General features: G+C 43.7%; 1 protein-coding gene across 1 annotated transcript in view; it reads left to right on the top strand.

Moving 5' to 3' along the window:
- Window positions 1-17917, top strand: part of LOC141144853 (vacuolar protein sorting-associated protein 4B) — a 50041-nt gene that overhangs the window by 17623 nt on the left and 14501 nt on the right. The window contains exons 3-5 of the mRNA XM_073630935.1: window positions 13768-13924; window positions 14636-14700; window positions 16102-16221. Coding sequence (XP_073487036.1) covers window positions 13768-13924; window positions 14636-14700; window positions 16102-16221 — 342 coding nt within the window. The remainder of the gene's footprint in view (window positions 1-13767; window positions 13925-14635; window positions 14701-16101; window positions 16222-17917) is intronic.

Here is a 17917-nt window from a genome sequence, read left to right as displayed (position 1 = left end):
GAGGACCCTGGTCATGCTTCCATAGTACCTTCCTCACCAGACAAAGCAGGGAGCAGCAGTGCCAGCCCCTGTTTGTTACTGAAGACGTTTGTCCTCAGCTTTGGTAAAAGGGTTACTATAGAGGTTAGCTGCTTAATCGCTTCTTCTTTCTGGAGTGGAAACGCGATAGATCTCCCTTCCCCACACCGGGCCCTTAAACAAGGGAGCAGCAGTGATCACTTAAAAACACGCGATTGCATAACATGATCATAAAAATGCATGTTTGGATGGATATGCGTGGTGTTTACATGATCGCACAAGGGTGCCTGATCGCACAAGGGTGCCTGATCGCACAAGGGTGCCTGATCGCACAAGGGTGCCTGATCGCACAAGGGTGTTTGATCACGCAGAGAGGCTTGATTGCCTAAAAGTTGCATGATCACCTAAAGAGGCATGGTTGCATAATGAGGCAAGTTAATACGTTTGTTTTTTTTGTTGTTTTGTTTTTTTTTCCAAATCTTCCTTTAATTGGTGTTATAAACACATACAACAGGTAACAAAGGTTAGAAAGGCAGCTCACACATAAGATGGCTATGGTTATGGCAGTATAAAATCATCTATGATAAAGTGTGCATCAACTTTTGAGTAGAGAAGGTGCGGAAACCTTGGTCAACTGACCTATATATTGGTGGATGTGTCATCATTGCTGCACTCGCAAATATCCAAACTCCCGGTAGACATCTCGGTAGGAAACGGAATGCATAAATTTTGAGGAAAAAAGTTTTTGGTATTTTTTTGGTATTTTTTGGGACATCCTCTGTGGAAGTATGTGTCTTTTATATAATGGTAGGTTCTTATTTACTAGTTTCCAGAATATGCTTGTGGGTGGAGCTGATTTCTTCCAGTGAAGAGTGATGGCTTTTCTTGCATAAAACAGTAATAAACTCACCATAGTTTGCCCCACTACAGTGGGGATGTACTGCTCTACTAGTCCCAACAGGCATACTGACATGGAGGGTTGTAGCGAGATGTTGCTGATCAACCGGATGCATGATAACACTTCCTCCCAAAACCCCACTATAGCCGGGCAGGACCAGAAGATGTGGGTAAAGTCTCCCGGAGTTCCTCTACACCTCCAGCACTCTGGAGAAAGGCATGGATTCATCTTGTGAAGCCTGTACGGGGTGTAGTAGGCCCTGTGGGTTATTTTAAACTGTATTAACTGGTCTCTAAGAGAAACTAAGGGCCGGAATGGGAAGTTCCAGATATCGTCCCAATCATGCCCATCAAGCTCCGGGATGTCCTGAAGCCAACGGGCCCTGAGTTTTTCCATGGGTGGTAGAGAGGTTATAAGGAAATGAGAGTATATCTGGGAAGTAGTTTTTTTGTGCAATCAAGTCTGAGAACATCTTCCAGAGAAGCCTGTATGAGCTGAGGTCCAGAGTGAGAGTTATAAATATCTGAGGAAGTGTGATTCTGGGACATTAAATTTGGAGCGGAAGAGAGAGAATGTTATCAGGGAATCGCCGTCCATCAATCGAGAGAGCGTTTTTACATTAAATTTAGTCCATACATGGGGTTCTGTTATCGTGTAATATTGGGCAAGGGTAGGGTTACACCACAGCGGGGCATTTGGGGAGTGTGCCTCATTTGAATAATGATTGTATATCGTCTGTCGTCATTGTATAAACAATATCGGGAAACCCATCCGGCGGAGGACCTCCCACAGAAAAGGCCATTCGACTATGTCGAAGGCCTTTTCAATGTCCAGCGACGCCACCACCCTAGAGCCTACATTAAGGTGCTGTGCATGAATATTCGTTTGTAGTCTCCGTAAGTTGATGTTGGTGGCTCTATTGGTCATAAATCTGATCAGTCTCGATAACCGTGGGCAGTAAGGGTTGAAGTCTCTGGGTGATTTAATTTGGTAAGAATTTTGAAGTCTAAATTGAGGAGGGCAATAGGTCTGTAGGAGGCACAGAGGGTTGGTCTTTAGGAGGCTTGTGGATCAACACCACATGGGCATAATACATAGAGGTCGGTAGTTCCCCTAATTCTAAACATTTCCAGTAGAAGGAGGCCAAAATCAGCGCCAGTAAATTTCCATGAGTCCTGTAGAATTCAATGGGGATGTCACCAGGACCTGGGGACTTCCCCACAGGGAAGGATTGGATTGCAGCCATGACCTCCTCCGAGGTAATCGGTCCCACCAACCCGGTGCATTCCCCATCCGACAGCCATCCCAGAGCTAGGGGGTCCAACTGTTCTGCCAAATCTCTGGCATCAAAACCCGGTGGCAGCAAGGATATGTAAAGCGAGCTATAGAACTGCCGAAAGTCTCCTGTAAGGAGGTCACTGCCGCCTCTTGGTTCTTGCGGACTGCTGAGATGGAGGCTATGTAATAGCCACGTGTGAACGATTTAAATGTGTCCCAAGTGATCTCTGGTGAGGCAGACCCTGAGTTGAGCTTCCGGTATTCAATTAGAAGGGGGGGGGGACTTTGTCCACTATCTCTGGGTGGACAATCCATGGGGGCTCAAGTCTCCACAGAGCCGGAGCATGGCGAGCGCATAGTAAGTTTCAGGGGGTTGTGGTCAGATAGGTCACTAGACAGGTAGGTGGCATCCAGCACATCTGACATTAAGGATGGATTGGCAAAGGCCGTTTTGTGGGTTGTGGAGAAGCAGGAGAATGACCTATCTGTGGGATGTTTCCATCTCCATACCTCATCTACCCCCTTTGCCAGAGCCCATGCCTTTAGCTCCGTGGAGAAGCATTTGGGAAGATTGGGCCTGTCTAGGTCTGGGGCCAAGATGGCATTAAAGTCGGCCATAAGGATTAATTTGGCAGGACAGCATGGGGCTATCTTCTCCATGATGGTGTACAAAATTGCAGAAGAGAAGGGAGGGGGTAAATATACACTTGTCACAATTTTAACGTTGTCCCCAGAATTTTAAAACCACAATCGCATATTAGCCCTGGGGGTCCGTGTGGACATGTTCGATCTCACATGGGAAGGACTTTGATATCAGCACGGACACTCCTCGGGCAAAGGAGGAATATAAGGCGTGAATTGTTCTATGAAGCCACAGTTTTTTAAGTGTCAGTAATTTGTTGCCCACAAGATGTGTCTCCTGTAACAGTGTTAGGTTAGGGGAGTAGGATTTGAGGTAGCGGAACAGGAGAGCCCGTTTAAATTTGGAATTTAATCCATGGAAATTCCAGGATAGGATAGTGAACGTGGAGCTATTCGGCGGTGCCATTGTGGAGGCAAGTATGAATTACATTTCGCGGGATCTTCGGGGGTCTCCTAGAGCATCTTGGGAGCAGCAAAGACCAAGGGATCCAACAACATAATATTACATAGGTAGGAAAACAGAACATAAAGACCAACATATAACTAAACTTTTAAAGTCAAAAACAAAACCCCAAAAGGCACCAGGGTGCCTACCCTGCCCAGGACTGTGGCCATCTTTAAAACTAGACAGGGCACAGAGCGGGCCTATTCCCTGAAACCAAAACTTGTACTAGGCAAAAAGCAATATTTTGTCCAACAACTTGAGAAAATCCCCTGCAAATCTAAACAATCTGCAGGGTAAAGGTCCAGTCTCTGGGCTGCAGTGGGGGGGGGGGGGGGTCTGTATGGTATGGACCATGTTCCATGAATGCACGCTTCCATAGAGGCATATGGCTGTGATACATGCTGCATACATTACTGTATACATATGTACTTGCTTTTTTTTGGAATTATTTACCTATGTTTCCATAAAACTACGGAACTGCCTGAGGGAAGAAGCCTACAAAACAGAATCCTCCTTATGAGGGGGCGCCCCCGCTCGATCAAGTAGGGGGGGAAGACTTCTTTGTTTTTTTTTTTTTTTTTTATTCTTTCAGGGGCTTGGCAAGAAGAGATCCTTGACAGATCAGTCATCTCTGTGGTAGCTCTAGGCTACTCCCCAAGGACCCTATGAAAAGTAAGCCTTTATGTCTGGCGCTAGATCACTTCGAGGCCCGCTGGCAGACCAAGCCAGGTGCTGCATGGGCCCCGCCACCCCTTACCAGGGAAGGGCGGAGGGTGCTCGGGAGGTTTGGAAGCCTCGAGCCCGGGCACTCCTCGCGAGGGGGACGCTCCCGGCCACGGAGGAATTGATGTCTCAGGGTGTAATCACAGAGACCCCCCTCAGAAGAAGCAGTATGTGGTTTTATTCAAAATCTCTTCACGGTAAGTGTGGTTGTGTTTGGCTTTACAAGGTCAGCCTTTTTTTGAGCCCTTGCGCCATGCCCCCTTGATCCTTGTGACAGGGAAATTGCTGTTCTTGGTTCCGGTAACTTCCGCAAAAAGAGTTCCAGAGTTGGCAGCTTTTTTCTTGTAAAAAGCCATACTTTATCATTCTTAAGGATAAGGTGGTGCTGCATCCTCACCCATCCTTTCTTTTTATCTAAAGTAGTATCTAGTTTTCATAGGAACCAAAGATGTTTCCCTAACTTTGTTTTTTTTTTTTTCAAAACTGCGTTCTGCAGAAGTATTATTACACTCTCAATGTAGTGAGAGTGGTTAAAGTCTATCTGAAAGCAACTGCTCAGATACAGAAGACTGATGCTTTGTTTGTGCTGACAGGGCCCCGGAACGGGGCAGGCAGCGTCGAAATCTACCATTTTTAAGTAGATTCGGCAGGTTATTAATTCAGGCTTATGGTTTGAAAAGGAGGATTCCACCTTTTGAGTTAGAGCACGCTCTACCAGAGCAGTAAGTGCTTCATAGGAGGTGCATCACCAAAGCCTCCATGACTCAGACTTGCAAGGTCGCAACTTGATCTTCTATCAATACATTCACTAGATTCTATCCGGTGGATGTAAAATAAGGCATGAGGATGCCACCTTTGGGCACAGTGTGCTGCAGGCAGCAGCATAGGTCCTCAAGTCTGACGCCCTGATTGATTGATTGTTTGTGTTTCCCTCCCCACAGATAGCATTGCTTTGGGACATCCCACATAGTAATTACTATGGTGCTTTGTGTCCCGAGATGTACGATAAAGAAAATAGGATTTTGCAATATTTACATTTTTAGTAAACTTGTTCAATGAATCCAAGCTCTGCAAGCTGAGATAACATGCACTGCATTGATGCTGTCACAAAATTTCACAGTAACCATGAGATAAAGCAAAGTTCAGGAATATTCCTTTACCCCAGGGGTTGTGGGCCGCACCCAGACTGCCACCACTAATTGTCCAGCTCGTCTGTGCCTGTGATTAATTCACGGGCACCCGGCCCGCAGACATGTTCGCCGGTGTCCTCTTGATTGGACAGCGTCGAGTGGCTAGTATCACAGGGCTGGATGGGAGCGGGAACCGCTGAAGTTAACTTTTTACATTGAACAGCAGGTGATTGGTTGCTGGGCGATCCTAGCAACTAATCACCAGCCTGTTGATGTAAAAAGTGAACTTCAGCAGTTCATGCCCCCATCCAGCCCTGTGATGCCAGCCGCTCTCTGCGAGGCTCTACACCTTTGTAAGGTAGGAGAGTTCTACCTACAATGTGTTTGTGTCCATGGGGGCAGAGGACACTCCACTGGGGGGGCACAGGAAACTTGCTATGGGGAGAAGGGAGCAGAGGACACTATGTGGGAGTGGTGTGAAGGGGGACAGAGACTCCCTTGGGGACAGGGACCCCATCTCCAGACCATGCTGGCTGGCAGGGCTGGCATCAGCCACCCTTGGGTGCCAGGATGGGGGAGGGGGCAGTAATCCAAATCCCTAGCCACATGCTCCCACAGGAACTGGCTTTGTATTCGTGAAGCACCTTTAAAGTGGAGTAAACCTGTACTGTTATTACTATGTTAGGATTATTATTCTCCATTTATTAGAAGGTGATTGCGGCCCTCCATGCATTCACAAATTCACATACATTTAATCCGGCCCTTAAGTGGAAAAAGGTTGCTGACCCCTGATTTATCCCATTGTTTAGCAAATCTATGTACACTACAAACTGTATGATTGAATTGGTTCTGATATCACTGTTTTTTACTAACCTGACAGCTTATTATTCTAAATAGAAATCCTTCATTTTGTTTGCAAATATTAAAGATTCTAACTACCAGCAAGAATGAGTCCTTACATTTAAAGAGCACCTGTTAGCGGGCATCCACTCACCTGCTGCCACCATATCCCTCACCTTGTAGTGTCACTGCTGCATTACCAGCCATCCCATAAAGTGAATGGGACTGTTGGTGAGTCAACAGCAGGTCAGAGGAGGAGGCGCCGTGAGACAGAGATGACAGTTGCTCTTTAAAAATTATGATTGATTTAAATTGAGTTGATTTAAATCAAGCATTTTTACTAGTGATTTAAATCAAATCCACCCTGAAACAAACCATCGTGCTTTTTGCCCAAATCCCTTAAAGTGAACCTGTAGTTTTACTGATGCAGGACAAAATACCTTTCATTTATACCCAGACAGCTCCATTTAGTCTCCAATAGCAAGGAATGCTTGTGTAAGCTCAATATTATTTTAGTCATATCCTACACTGGGCTGAGAACTGTCTCCCTCCCCTATGTGGCAATGATGGGCCAAACACCAGTTGAATTCTTCTGTATACCAGGAAGTACCTAATGGCTGAAATGAAGCAAAGAAAAATAAAACTTTCTTTATCATACATCATGGGACACAGTGCCTTAAGTCATTACTTAATGGGTTATAGGCCACCTTCAGGTGTTGACACCGGTTATACCCAATCAAGGAAGTTCACTCACTATATAACCCCTCCTCCTTCCAGGAGCATATCAGTTTTTTCGCCAGTGTCGGTCAGGAGTGAAGATGTGCTCTGAGGAGCTCCACTGGAGGGATCCATGCTGGATTTAAATAGCCTCCATAAAGACCAGATCCATCCAAAGGACCACTAAGGCCTAAAAGGATGGTACCTGGGGCCTCGTATCTGAAGCACGAGGTTTTGCCTGTAACTCCTCTCTCTTTGTAGGGCTGGACCCCAGGCACACAGGGCTTAGGTCTTGCTACATTACCTCAAGCTTCCTGATGGGGTGTTTTACAGGTCCAACGGAGTTGGGACCCCGTTTTAGGGACCCGGTCCTTGAAGGTTTGCTAAACGCAGCCTGCCGTGATGGGTGAAAGCTGGATTGTCTGTTAATTCAGCAAATCCTGCGGCAGGGATAAGGTAAAGGAAGAAACTTGGGTATTAAAAACACCTATGTATGTTCTTCCATTAGGGAAAAAATGTTGTCATGCCTTAATTCTCCACTAGAGGGAGTCTATGCACATATTTTACTCTGTTGTCTTCACTGTAAAGCTCAGTCCGTGCGCGGCGGAGGACCCACTAACAACCGCTAATTGTTTTAACTGTGGCTGATTTCACTGTTGTGCCTGCTGCTGGATGGGTCCCCCACCCCCTCTCGTGGCCTGAAAATGCAGCGCACAAGGAACTTTTTAATAGTAGAAAGGGGCAGAATTTTTTTCTCGGAGGGGGCGGGGCCTAAGCGCGATACCGTGAACGTCCACGAGGACGCACGGCAGGCTAAACACAAATACAACACAGCTGTGACAATCTCTCCTCGGCTGACGAGGAGAAAACAAGCAGCCTGCAACACAAGGACACAAGAGCTGTGGGACATGTGAGGGTTGCAAACTGGCATTCCTGATACAGGAACGACACCTTTTTCACAGCATTAAGCTGAATTTTATAGCTGCTTTAAATGTCATTTCAGCGATTAAGTGCAATTTGTATAGTGCCTCTGTTTTTTGTACTTAGGACTATGCCTACCAAAAAAGAGACCACAACATCCAAAAAAGTAAATGTTCACCCCCAGGCGCTAGGATCCCGAGTCGCCTTTCCATGCTGTCATCCTCGCTTGAATTGCCAGTTATGGTGAGCCATTGGAACAAATTGATGGTGCAGTTGCTTCTCACATCTCAACCCCTGTATACGTGACTGAAGATGTCCTTTACTCCTCCCTGCAGGGTCTGGAAGATACACTAGCGGCTTTAATCACATCCTTCATTCAAATGGATAGGAAGCGTGCTAGTTCCCCCTCCCCCACTTCAGAACCTTTGCAAGGGGAACAGTGGGCACAGGATGAGGTTTTACTCAGTCGATCAGGAGGAAAAACAAACCGATGATGATTCTTCTGCGGAGGAAACAAAGGTAGATGAGCCTTTTTCAGCCTCTCAATCTGAGAAATCGCTGATACAATCTCTTACGGAGATGGTTTGTACTACTTTTATGCTACCCCTAACTGGGTCTCCTGAAAGTTTGGTTTTCTTCCTTGGGTTCCTTAAAACCCTCTCAAGCTTTGTGTGCGTTTCCTGCACATGCATTACTAAAACAGCTTATTTTTGCTGAATGGGATCACCCGGATAAGTATTTTTTCCCTCCTAAGAGATTTGCAATTCTCCTATCCCCTGGAGGAGAAATTCTCCAAAAGATGGAAAATACCAGCAGTTGACGCTGCGATTTCCTATGTGAATAAAGGCTTAACTTGTCCAGTAGACACAGATGCTTAAGGATCCAACAGTTAAGGAGTTGGAATCCCTGTTAAGATCTACTTTTTCCATAGCAGGTGCCATTACTCAGTCTGTAGTCGCTGCAATAAGCGTCTGTCAATCCCTAAAGGACAAATTTAAACAGGCCCTTAGAGAGCTTCCTGCACAACAAGCTCAGGATTTGGCTGAACTACCAAAAGCATTATGCTTTGCCATAGATGCTATTAAAGATTCTATTCACCAGGCGTTCCGCCTTACGCTTTTGCTTGTGCATATGCGTAGAATCCTGTGGTTAAAAAATTTGGTCAGCTGAAGCACCATGTAAAGACCTCCTAACTGGGCTCCTTTTTTCATGGGGAGCGACTATTTGGAGAAGACTTGGACAAATATATCCAAACAATTTCTAATGGGAAAAAGTAATCTTTTGCCAGTCAAAATAAAGTATAATCGCCCTTTATTTAAACAGGCTTTCCCCTACGCCAGGGGCTTCCGCTTCTAGGCGGGGCGACGGCCTCTGCCGTCAGACTCTAGAGGAAAACCTCAGAGTCAGACCCAGGCTCAAAAGAAGTCCTGGGGTCGAATCCTAAAGCCTCATCATAAGGAGGCATCCCCCCTCACCAAGGTGGGGGGAAGACTTCTGCAGTTTTCAGAAGTCTGGAAAGAAGAAATTCAGGACAGATGGGTCATCTCACGGTAACGCTGGGGTACAAGCTGGAATTTCGGGACTTTCCACCATCTCGCTTCCTGAGGTCAAGCGTTCCCATAGATCTAGAGAAAAGACAATCTCTGTTTCAGGCACTAGACAGATTAATATCTCAAGGGGTGATCCTACAAATTCCCACAAAAGAGCAAGGTTTGGGGTTTTATTCAAACTTTTTTATGGTACCGAAACCAAATGGAGATGTCAGACCCATTCTAGATCTAAGAAATCTAAATCAGTTCTTGAATATCCACTCCTTTCGCATGGAGATGATCAGGTCAGTAGTTTCTATCCTTCTAGGAGGAGAACCATCAATGGACATCAGGGATGCATATCTGCATGTCCCTATATTTCCCGCTCATCAAAAGTTTCTGCGGTTCGAGTTAGAACAGCAGCATTTTCCAGTTTGTAGAACACAGGGCATAACAGTTGTAGCGTACCTAGACTATTACTAATAGATCAGTCATGGCTCATTTGGAGCAAAGCATATGCACTACAACCATCTGAAGAGTTTGGTTGGATTCTCAACCTAGAGAAATCTTCCACAGCCCAGGAAAGGGTGTTTTTGCCTCAGGCAAAAATCAACTCCATAACAGAGCTGGTGTGGATGGTCAGGTCAAATGGCGATTCCCTCCATTCGCCTTTGCATGAGGTTGCTAGGAACTATGGTGACTTCATTCGAAGCAGTTTCCTATGCCCAGTTCCATTCAAGACTGTTGCAAAACAGTATCCTGTCTGCTTGGAACAAAACAATTCAAGCTTTAGACTTGCCAATGCATCTGTCCCCAAGAGTGTCCCAAAGCCTCACTTGATTACTAACCCAGAATCTGCTGAAAGGAAAACCCTTCAGACCAGTCATCTGGAAAGTGGTAACGACGGATGCCAGCCTTTCAGGCTGGGGAGCAGTACTAGAAAAGACAACTATCCAGAGACAGTGGTCAAGAACAGAAAGAATCTTGCCCATCAAATATCCTAGAGATTTGGGCAGTACATCTGGCTCTAAAGGCCTGGACTTTCAGGTTACAGGGTTGTCCTGTCAGGATTCAATCCGACAATGCCACAGCTGTGGCCTATATCAATCACCAAGGGGGCCCCAAAAATCTCTCCGCACAGAGAGGGGTGAACCATATTGTAACTTGGGCAGAAAGGAATGTTCCATGCCTTTTGGCAGTCTTCATTCCTGGAGTAGAGAATTGGCAGGCAGACTACTTAAGTCACCAGCAGTTATTTTCAGGGGACAGGTCTCTTCACCCCGACATATATTTCGGGCTGTTTGCCAAGGATGGGGGCTCCGGATGCAGATCTCCTAGCGTCCAGGTTCAACATGAAGTTAGTCGACTTTGTGGCCGGATCAAGGGATCTATTTGCATGCGGAACGGATGCGTTGGTGACCCCATGGGATCAGTTCTTGCTGATCTATGCATTCCCCCCTATTCAGTTGCTGCCTTGACTCCTTTGCAGGATCAAGCTGGAAAGAAAGCTGGTGATTCTGGTGGCAGCAGCATGGCCCAGAAGGTCATGGTATGCAGAAATCATAAAGATGGCAGTGGAGGGCCCATGGTCCCACCCACTATGGCCAAATCTGCTTTCAGGGATATTCCATCCTACCTTACGGTCTCTAAATTTAATGGCTTGGCTATTGAAACCCACATTCTGAAGAAACGTGGGCTTTCCGGATCAGTTATCTCTACCCTGATTAGTGCAAGGAAGCCAGCTTCCAGAACTATAGAGTCTGGAGGGCTTATGTTTCCTGGTGTGAATCCAAAGGTTGGCACCATCGGAGATATATCATAGGAAGAATTCTTGCCTTTCTGCAAATAGAAATGAAATTGGCCTTGAGTACTATTAAAGGCCAAGTCTCAGCTTTGTCTTATTTCAAAAGACCACTTGCTACTCATTCTTTGGTCCGGGGTTTTATACAAGAGGTGACGTGGCTTAATCCGCCCGTCAAACCTCCCTTGAACCCTTGGGACTTTGAACTTACTTTTGTCTGTGTTACAAAAAACAGCCCTTTGAACCAATACAGCATATTCCCCTAGTCCTTCTGACAAGGAAGTTGGTATTTTTGTTGCTATATCCTCAGCAAGGAGGGTTTCAGAATTGTCTGCTCTTTCTTGTAAAGAGCCATATTTTATTTGTCATGAGGACAGAGTGGTGTTGCGCCCTCGCTCAGACTTTTTTTTTTTTTTTTAAATCAAAAGTGGTTTCAGGTTTCACCTGCACCAAGATATTGTCCTGCCAACGTTTTTTCCGAAACCATGTTCCAGGGAAGAAGAGTCACTACATTGTCTTAATGTGGTGAGAGCAGTGAAAATCTATTTTAAGGCAACTGCTCAGATTCGTAAGACTGATGTCTTATTTATTCTGCCAGACGTTCCTAAGAAAGGATAGGCAGCATCCAAAATCTACTCTCTCTAAGTGCATTCGGCAAGTGATAATTCAAATGGCCTATAACCCATTAATTTCTTAAGGCTCTGTGTCCCATGATGTACTCCAAGAAAAGGATTTTACAGGTAAGCTGTAATAAAAATCCTATTTCCAGCAGGGTAGAGCTACATGATTCTGGATAAAATGAGAATCGCTAATTCTTTTGCTTAGAATAAAGATCACGATTTTCACGGCACAACCTCATCTTTCACATTCTACAAAAAAATTGGGCTAACTTTACTGTTTTGTTTTTTTTTAGTTCATTGAAGTGTATTCTTTTTTCCCAAAAATTGTGTTTGAAAGACCGCTGTGCAAATACAGTGATGTAAAATACTGCCACAATCTCCATTTAATTCTCTTGGATCTCTGCTAATATATAATGTGTGTGTGTGTATGTATATGTGTGTGTGTGTGTGTATATATATATATATAATATAGTGTGTGTTTGGGGGTCCTAAGCAGGGTCGATTTGATTTAAACCGCTAGCAAAAAGGCTTGATTTAAATCATAATTTTTAAAGAGCAATGGTCCTCTCTGACCTGCTGTTGACTGACAGCCCCATTCACTTAAATGGAACGGCTGGTGATGCGGGAGTGACACAACAAGGTGAGGGACGTGCCAGCAGCAGGTGAGTTGATGCCCGCTAACGGGCACTGCCATGATGGATATGAAATGACAGGTGCTCTTTAAATGTGAGGACCTATTCAATACAAAATGAAGGTTTCGTATTTAGAATAATAAGCTGTCAGGTTCGTAAAACAGTGATATCAGAACCCGTTAAATCATAGTTTGTAGTGTACATAGATTTGCAAAACAATAGGATAAAGGAATATTCCTGAACTTTGGTTTATCTCATGGTACTGTGAAATTTTGTGAATGCATCAATGCAGTGCATGTTATCTCAGCTTGCAGAGCTTGCATTCGTTGAATGAGGTTACCAAAAATGTAAATATTGCAGAATATATAGCCTCGTGCTACATGACTAAGCTCTATTTCATGCTGAATAAACAAAATTATTAATGTATCTATAGTAAACTATCTTCAGATAGATTTTTACTCCAAAAAGCATATTATTTAAATAAATTTGATAAAAAAAAAAAAAAATCTAATTAAAAAAAAAAAAAAATCGTCGATTTCTATCCACCCTGCCATTAGTGGCGTTGAAAGCATTTACTATGCAAAATATAGGGTGCTGAAATTTTTGTTGTTTTGTAGGTGCACACAATTTAAAGCTTGACATGTTGGGTATCTATAAACTTGGCACAACTTCATCCTTTATATTATTAAAACATTGGGTAATATAGTGCATTTGTATTCCCTAAAATTAACTTTAATGTATTTTTTCACAGAAAATTTGCATTTGATAAACGTGTGTGAATAACATAAAACTGGAACTACCACTATTTTATTCTCCAGGGAGTCTGTTTTCAGAAAATATATGTTGGGGGTTTCAACTAATCTTCAGGGCCAAAAATATTTTTTGAACCTTTGCAAAATAACACAGAATCATTCCTGGCAGTGAAAGTGTTTAAATGTGCGTTCAGAAGTGGCTTATATAATGTGTCTCATCCTTAGACTGTTACTGAGCACTTTTGGTGTGAATAGCATTTGTCAGTTTAAAATTAACAGGATGATGCATCATCTTGCAGATATAGGATTAAGACTCCTTTCACACTGAGGCAGTTTTCAGGCGTTTAAATGCTGTAAAGCGCCTGAAAACTGCCTCTCATACCTCCCAGTGTGAAAGCCTGAGTGCTTTCACACTCAGGTGGTGTGCGCTTGTGGGAGGGGAAAAAAAAGTCTTGCAAGCATCTTTGGGGCGGTGTAGAAGCGCTGTATACGGCGCTCCTACACTGCCCCTGCCCATTGGAACGAATGGGCAGCGCTTTAGAAGCGCTGCAACACGGGCGCTTTTAACCCCTTCTTGGGGGCTCAAAGCGCCCCGCTTGTGGCCGAAAAGTGCCACTTTAAACAGTGGTAAACCGCTGATCTAGTGGTGTTTTACCGCTAACGGACCGGCCTTCCCAGTGTGAAAGCAGCCTAAAGGACATGTTCCTTTCAAGAAATATATATACAAAAATATATATAAATAGAAGGAATTTGGAATGTTGCATTTAATCTTTGTATATGTCTTCTTCTTTTTTTTTTTTTTTTTTCTTTTTTTCTTCTAGATGACGCTCAGGGTGAAAAAGCAAAGCAGAGTATTCGAGCAAAGTGTATAGAATACCTTGACAGAGCAGAACAGCTTAAAGAATATTTAAAGAAAAAGGAGAAAACCCCAGCAAAACCTGTAAAGGAAGGAGCCCCCCGAACTGCCGAAGATAAAGGGTATGTGCCTCCTAAGGGCTCATTCAGATGAGTGCCAAGGCCAATCTTTTGTACTGAGCAACTTTTTGCACCATGTGCAACCACTTCAGAGCTGTGTGCTGACAGCCCATAGAGTTGTATGGAGATACAGCAGCCACAAACAGTCAAAATTTGACATGTGGGAAGGAGTGGACGCACAGATCCAAGCGCATACACAAATTTTAACATGCGACTGTGTGTAGCTGCTGCATCCACTTCTATCTGCATTCTGTGTGCAGTTCTGAGATGAATACACATGCAGCAAAAAGTCGCTCAGCATGGAGGACCAGTATAGCGTGCTTCTGAATTAGTCCTTTAACGTGCATTTGTTATATTTAATCTGGGTGTAAGTCTTGTCAGTAGGAGGAGGAACAAAAGTTCCTCTACTGCGTGGATTGTACCGTCTTAGTTACTTTCAGTAAACCGGTTTTAGCTTTTGTTATGGTTAACAGTGTGTTATAGCTTTGTGAATTTTCCCTTGTGCAATTTTCTAAATATCTTTTATGACGATAGTTTGACTATTTTTATGAATGTTTGTCTATGCTTTGTATTTGGTAATTTTGATAACCGAACAAGAATATGATGCTTAAAATCACAGAAATGGTTCTTCAGGTACATTTAATCTGCTAGCTGATCCATACTTTTTGAGTGTTTCATTCAGCAGCAGTTGAATTTTTTTTTTTTTTAATTTAGAAATGAAAGTGATGATGGGGAGTCAGAAGACCCAGAAAAAAAGAAGATGCAAAGCCAGCTTCAAGGTACCATTTTTTTTTTTTCTGTATATGCTATAAATAGTTGTTTTTTGTTTTTTTTTGTATACTTTTTTTTTTTTTTTTTTTAATTTCCTTGGTTTTTAATGTGAAATTCTGTCTGACGATAAATAGAACGTTTATACATTACAGACTCAAATTTTCACAATTTTTGCTTTTTTTTTTTCAGTCAATGCACTTTAGACACTCATGGCAATTTGACACTTGTGTATGCAATTCTGCATGTTACATTGAGCATACCCAACATAATAATGTACCCTTAAAATGTATAAAAAGTCTAATTTAAACCATTTAAACAGTTAGGTTAAAGCAGTAGTAAACCACTTTAAAAAAAAATAAAGTCCCCTCACAGACTCATGTGGTAATGTGCTAGTATACACCGCATCCTAGCACATTATGACAGACTTGCTTAAAAAACTGATCCCTCCAGCGGCACATCTTCACCGATGACAAGGAATTCGATCCTCACCCGGTCTTCCTTCTGGGTTCGTGGGCTATGGCCGTTTGATTTGCCGAGCCGCGAGGGCCTCACTTTTGTACGTGCTTGCGGGAGTCACAGGCATGACACAGCTCTCTCAATAGACTGCATGCCATCCATTGAGAGCACAGTGCGCATGCACTGGTGACGTCTTCTTATAGGCTTATCTGTAGGTACAAGATAAAAAGCGGAGTTTACTACCGCTTTAAAACAGATTTTGTTGCATACATATGCAAATATGTGAAGCCCAAGCTACTGTGTCAAGGCACTTCTGCAAAGTTTGATGTTTAACTCAGAACTGTCTGAGCTTGCAATATATTGAGATCAGTGACAGCCCCAACCTTCTTAAGGGAATGTTCACATAACATCGATTGTACACAGTTTAGCATTTTTTTTTTTTTTTAATGATTATTAAGTGCATCAGCTTGCATTATCAAAGCCTATTGATGACCATGACTGGGCTGGAAAACATATGATTGTTGATGACACATTTAAAATTTACATGAAAACATGACTCCAGCCTAAAGTATAAAGTACAGCAACACACACCAGAAGCCCAGACTTGGAGCCACTGAAGAACCCAGTGTGTGTCTGCACTAAATGTATAGTAAAAATGGAAGCTTTTCAGATCATTTTATAATGGCAAAAAAAAAACCAATGCACATGGGCTGGGCAGTATACTGAACAATACAAACATTTCCCACCACAGCATGGAAAAGTTGTTTTAAACGTTTTGGGTTAAAAACTTTTTTTTTGGATCCAGCTGTAAATATATGTGAAACCACCCTGCCATTTGCAAAGTGTATTCCCTAACTCACAGATGTTTTCATTCTTCCCTATCCAAAACAGTAAAAATTGGGCTGGATTTTCACTTTAAATAAATTATTGATGGGTTGCTTGTTAATTTGCAGGTGCCATTGTCATGGAAAAACCAAATGTAAAATGGAGTGATGTTGCTGGCCTGGAAGGGGCCAAAGAGGCACTGAAAGAAGCTGTGATTTTACCAATAAAATTTCCTCATCTTTTTACAGGTAGGTAGTTACCCTTTTTTGTTCTCTTGTGAATATTTTACTTGTTTAAAGGGGAGCTAAAGTCCCGCTGCAAAATGTGAACAGGCAGGCTTTTATTGCAGAAGAGACATGCAGTGCCTCTTCTGAAATAAAATTCCACTACCTGCCTGCTCACTGTCTCCTCCAGGACTGTAAGCTGAGCTGCGCATGCCCAGCTCGGCTTACAATACCAGGCCACTCTCCGAGTGCTGGGATGATGGCCTCCTGCTCATGTGCAGGAGTGACGTCATCCGTGGCCGGCCAATGACGAGGTACGAAGACCGGCACCCAGAAGAAGATGCCGGCGCAAGACTGTTGGATGGGTAAGTATGGAGAGTAAAATATGGAGACTTTAGTTGCACTTTAACATTAGGAAATTCCACTTTGCCCTAACATATCACTGACTTGTACCTCCAGTCATGTCATGACTGTATTAGGAATTATTTATTATTATAATTAGTCATGACTGTATTAGGAAATGCCATGATGGTTATGTATGCCAGCACTCAGCATTTCAGAATCACTTTAGCCTCTCCTTATGTTTTCAAAATCTACAGTACCTGGTGTTACTAAACCCACAACAGTAAAATCAGTCTGTATATGCAGCATAGCATGCTTGTTATACTTACTGTGAAACTTAGGGGTTAATCCTCTGCATTGTGTAAAAAGGCTGTTTTTATCCTGTATGCACAGATCCTCCCCCTCCTGCACTGTCTATCTGGGGAAGGCCAGCTAACACAGGCAGGGTAGCTGACCTGCACATGCTCAGCTGTGTCTTTTTATGCTGGAGAGAACATTTACATGTTCTTAGAGATAGCCAGGTCACATGATATTGACATCACACATGTGGGCGTGTATACAGGCTGTAGTGGAAATCTCCTCCTCACTGATCTCTCAGCACTGGAGAAACTGTGCAGTATCATGTGACCGTGATATACAGGTCATCCAAAAGGGTATATAGTGCTAGTATTTTAATGCAAAAATAAGATTTATAAGCTGTTGTTACTGTGGAGGGGTGGATGAACTATTTTCATATTACTGGTGTAGCACCCTCTACCTAAAGCTAGGTGCTAGAATAGGATTTTTCTTGTTCAGGGCCCAAGTGCAGGTAAATTTAGCCAGGCCTGTGCTTTAGGCTAGGGCTGGTTGTTTTGATTTGGGAGTGTTCAGTGTAGTGGTGGGTGTGGTCACCTGTGCTCTGATTCAGAGATGCTTCCCCTGATTCCAGAAAGATGGTTCTGGAGTGGGAGTTAGACCTGAACTCTGAGTGGCAGGCAGCTCATGTGAGGAGCCCTGACCAATTATCTCTCTGTGTTGGCAGAGGGCAGGCCTCCCATATAAACTGGGGTTACATGCTGCCAGGGAGGAGTCTTGAGTAAAGGAAAGACAGCATTGGGTAGTAAGGTGCTGTTCCAGGCGTCCCCACGTGGGGATGTGCCGAGCACGTAGGAGGTATGGAGGAACCGCAGAGAGAGTGTTGCAGATAAAGATCTTCATCTTTAAAAAAGTATCAAGCTGCTGTGACCGGGGAAAACAGGACTTGAATGCTGGACAAGATCAGGATAAAAGAAGTGGCAGTAAAGTGGAAGAGAGTAGAGCAGCGTTCTGTGACCGGGGACACAGAACGGTCAAGTAACCAAAGGTCAGTGTAACCGCACAAGAGAAGTTATCAAGAACA

The sequence above is a fragment of the Aquarana catesbeiana genome, linkage group LG05 (assembly GCF_042186555.1).
Source record: "Aquarana catesbeiana isolate 2022-GZ linkage group LG05, ASM4218655v1, whole genome shotgun sequence".
Taxonomy (NCBI): domain Eukaryota; kingdom Metazoa; phylum Chordata; class Amphibia; order Anura; family Ranidae; genus Aquarana; species Aquarana catesbeiana.
The sequence above is the reverse complement of the archived record's forward strand: the minus strand, read 5'-3'. Positions and strand labels throughout refer to the sequence as shown.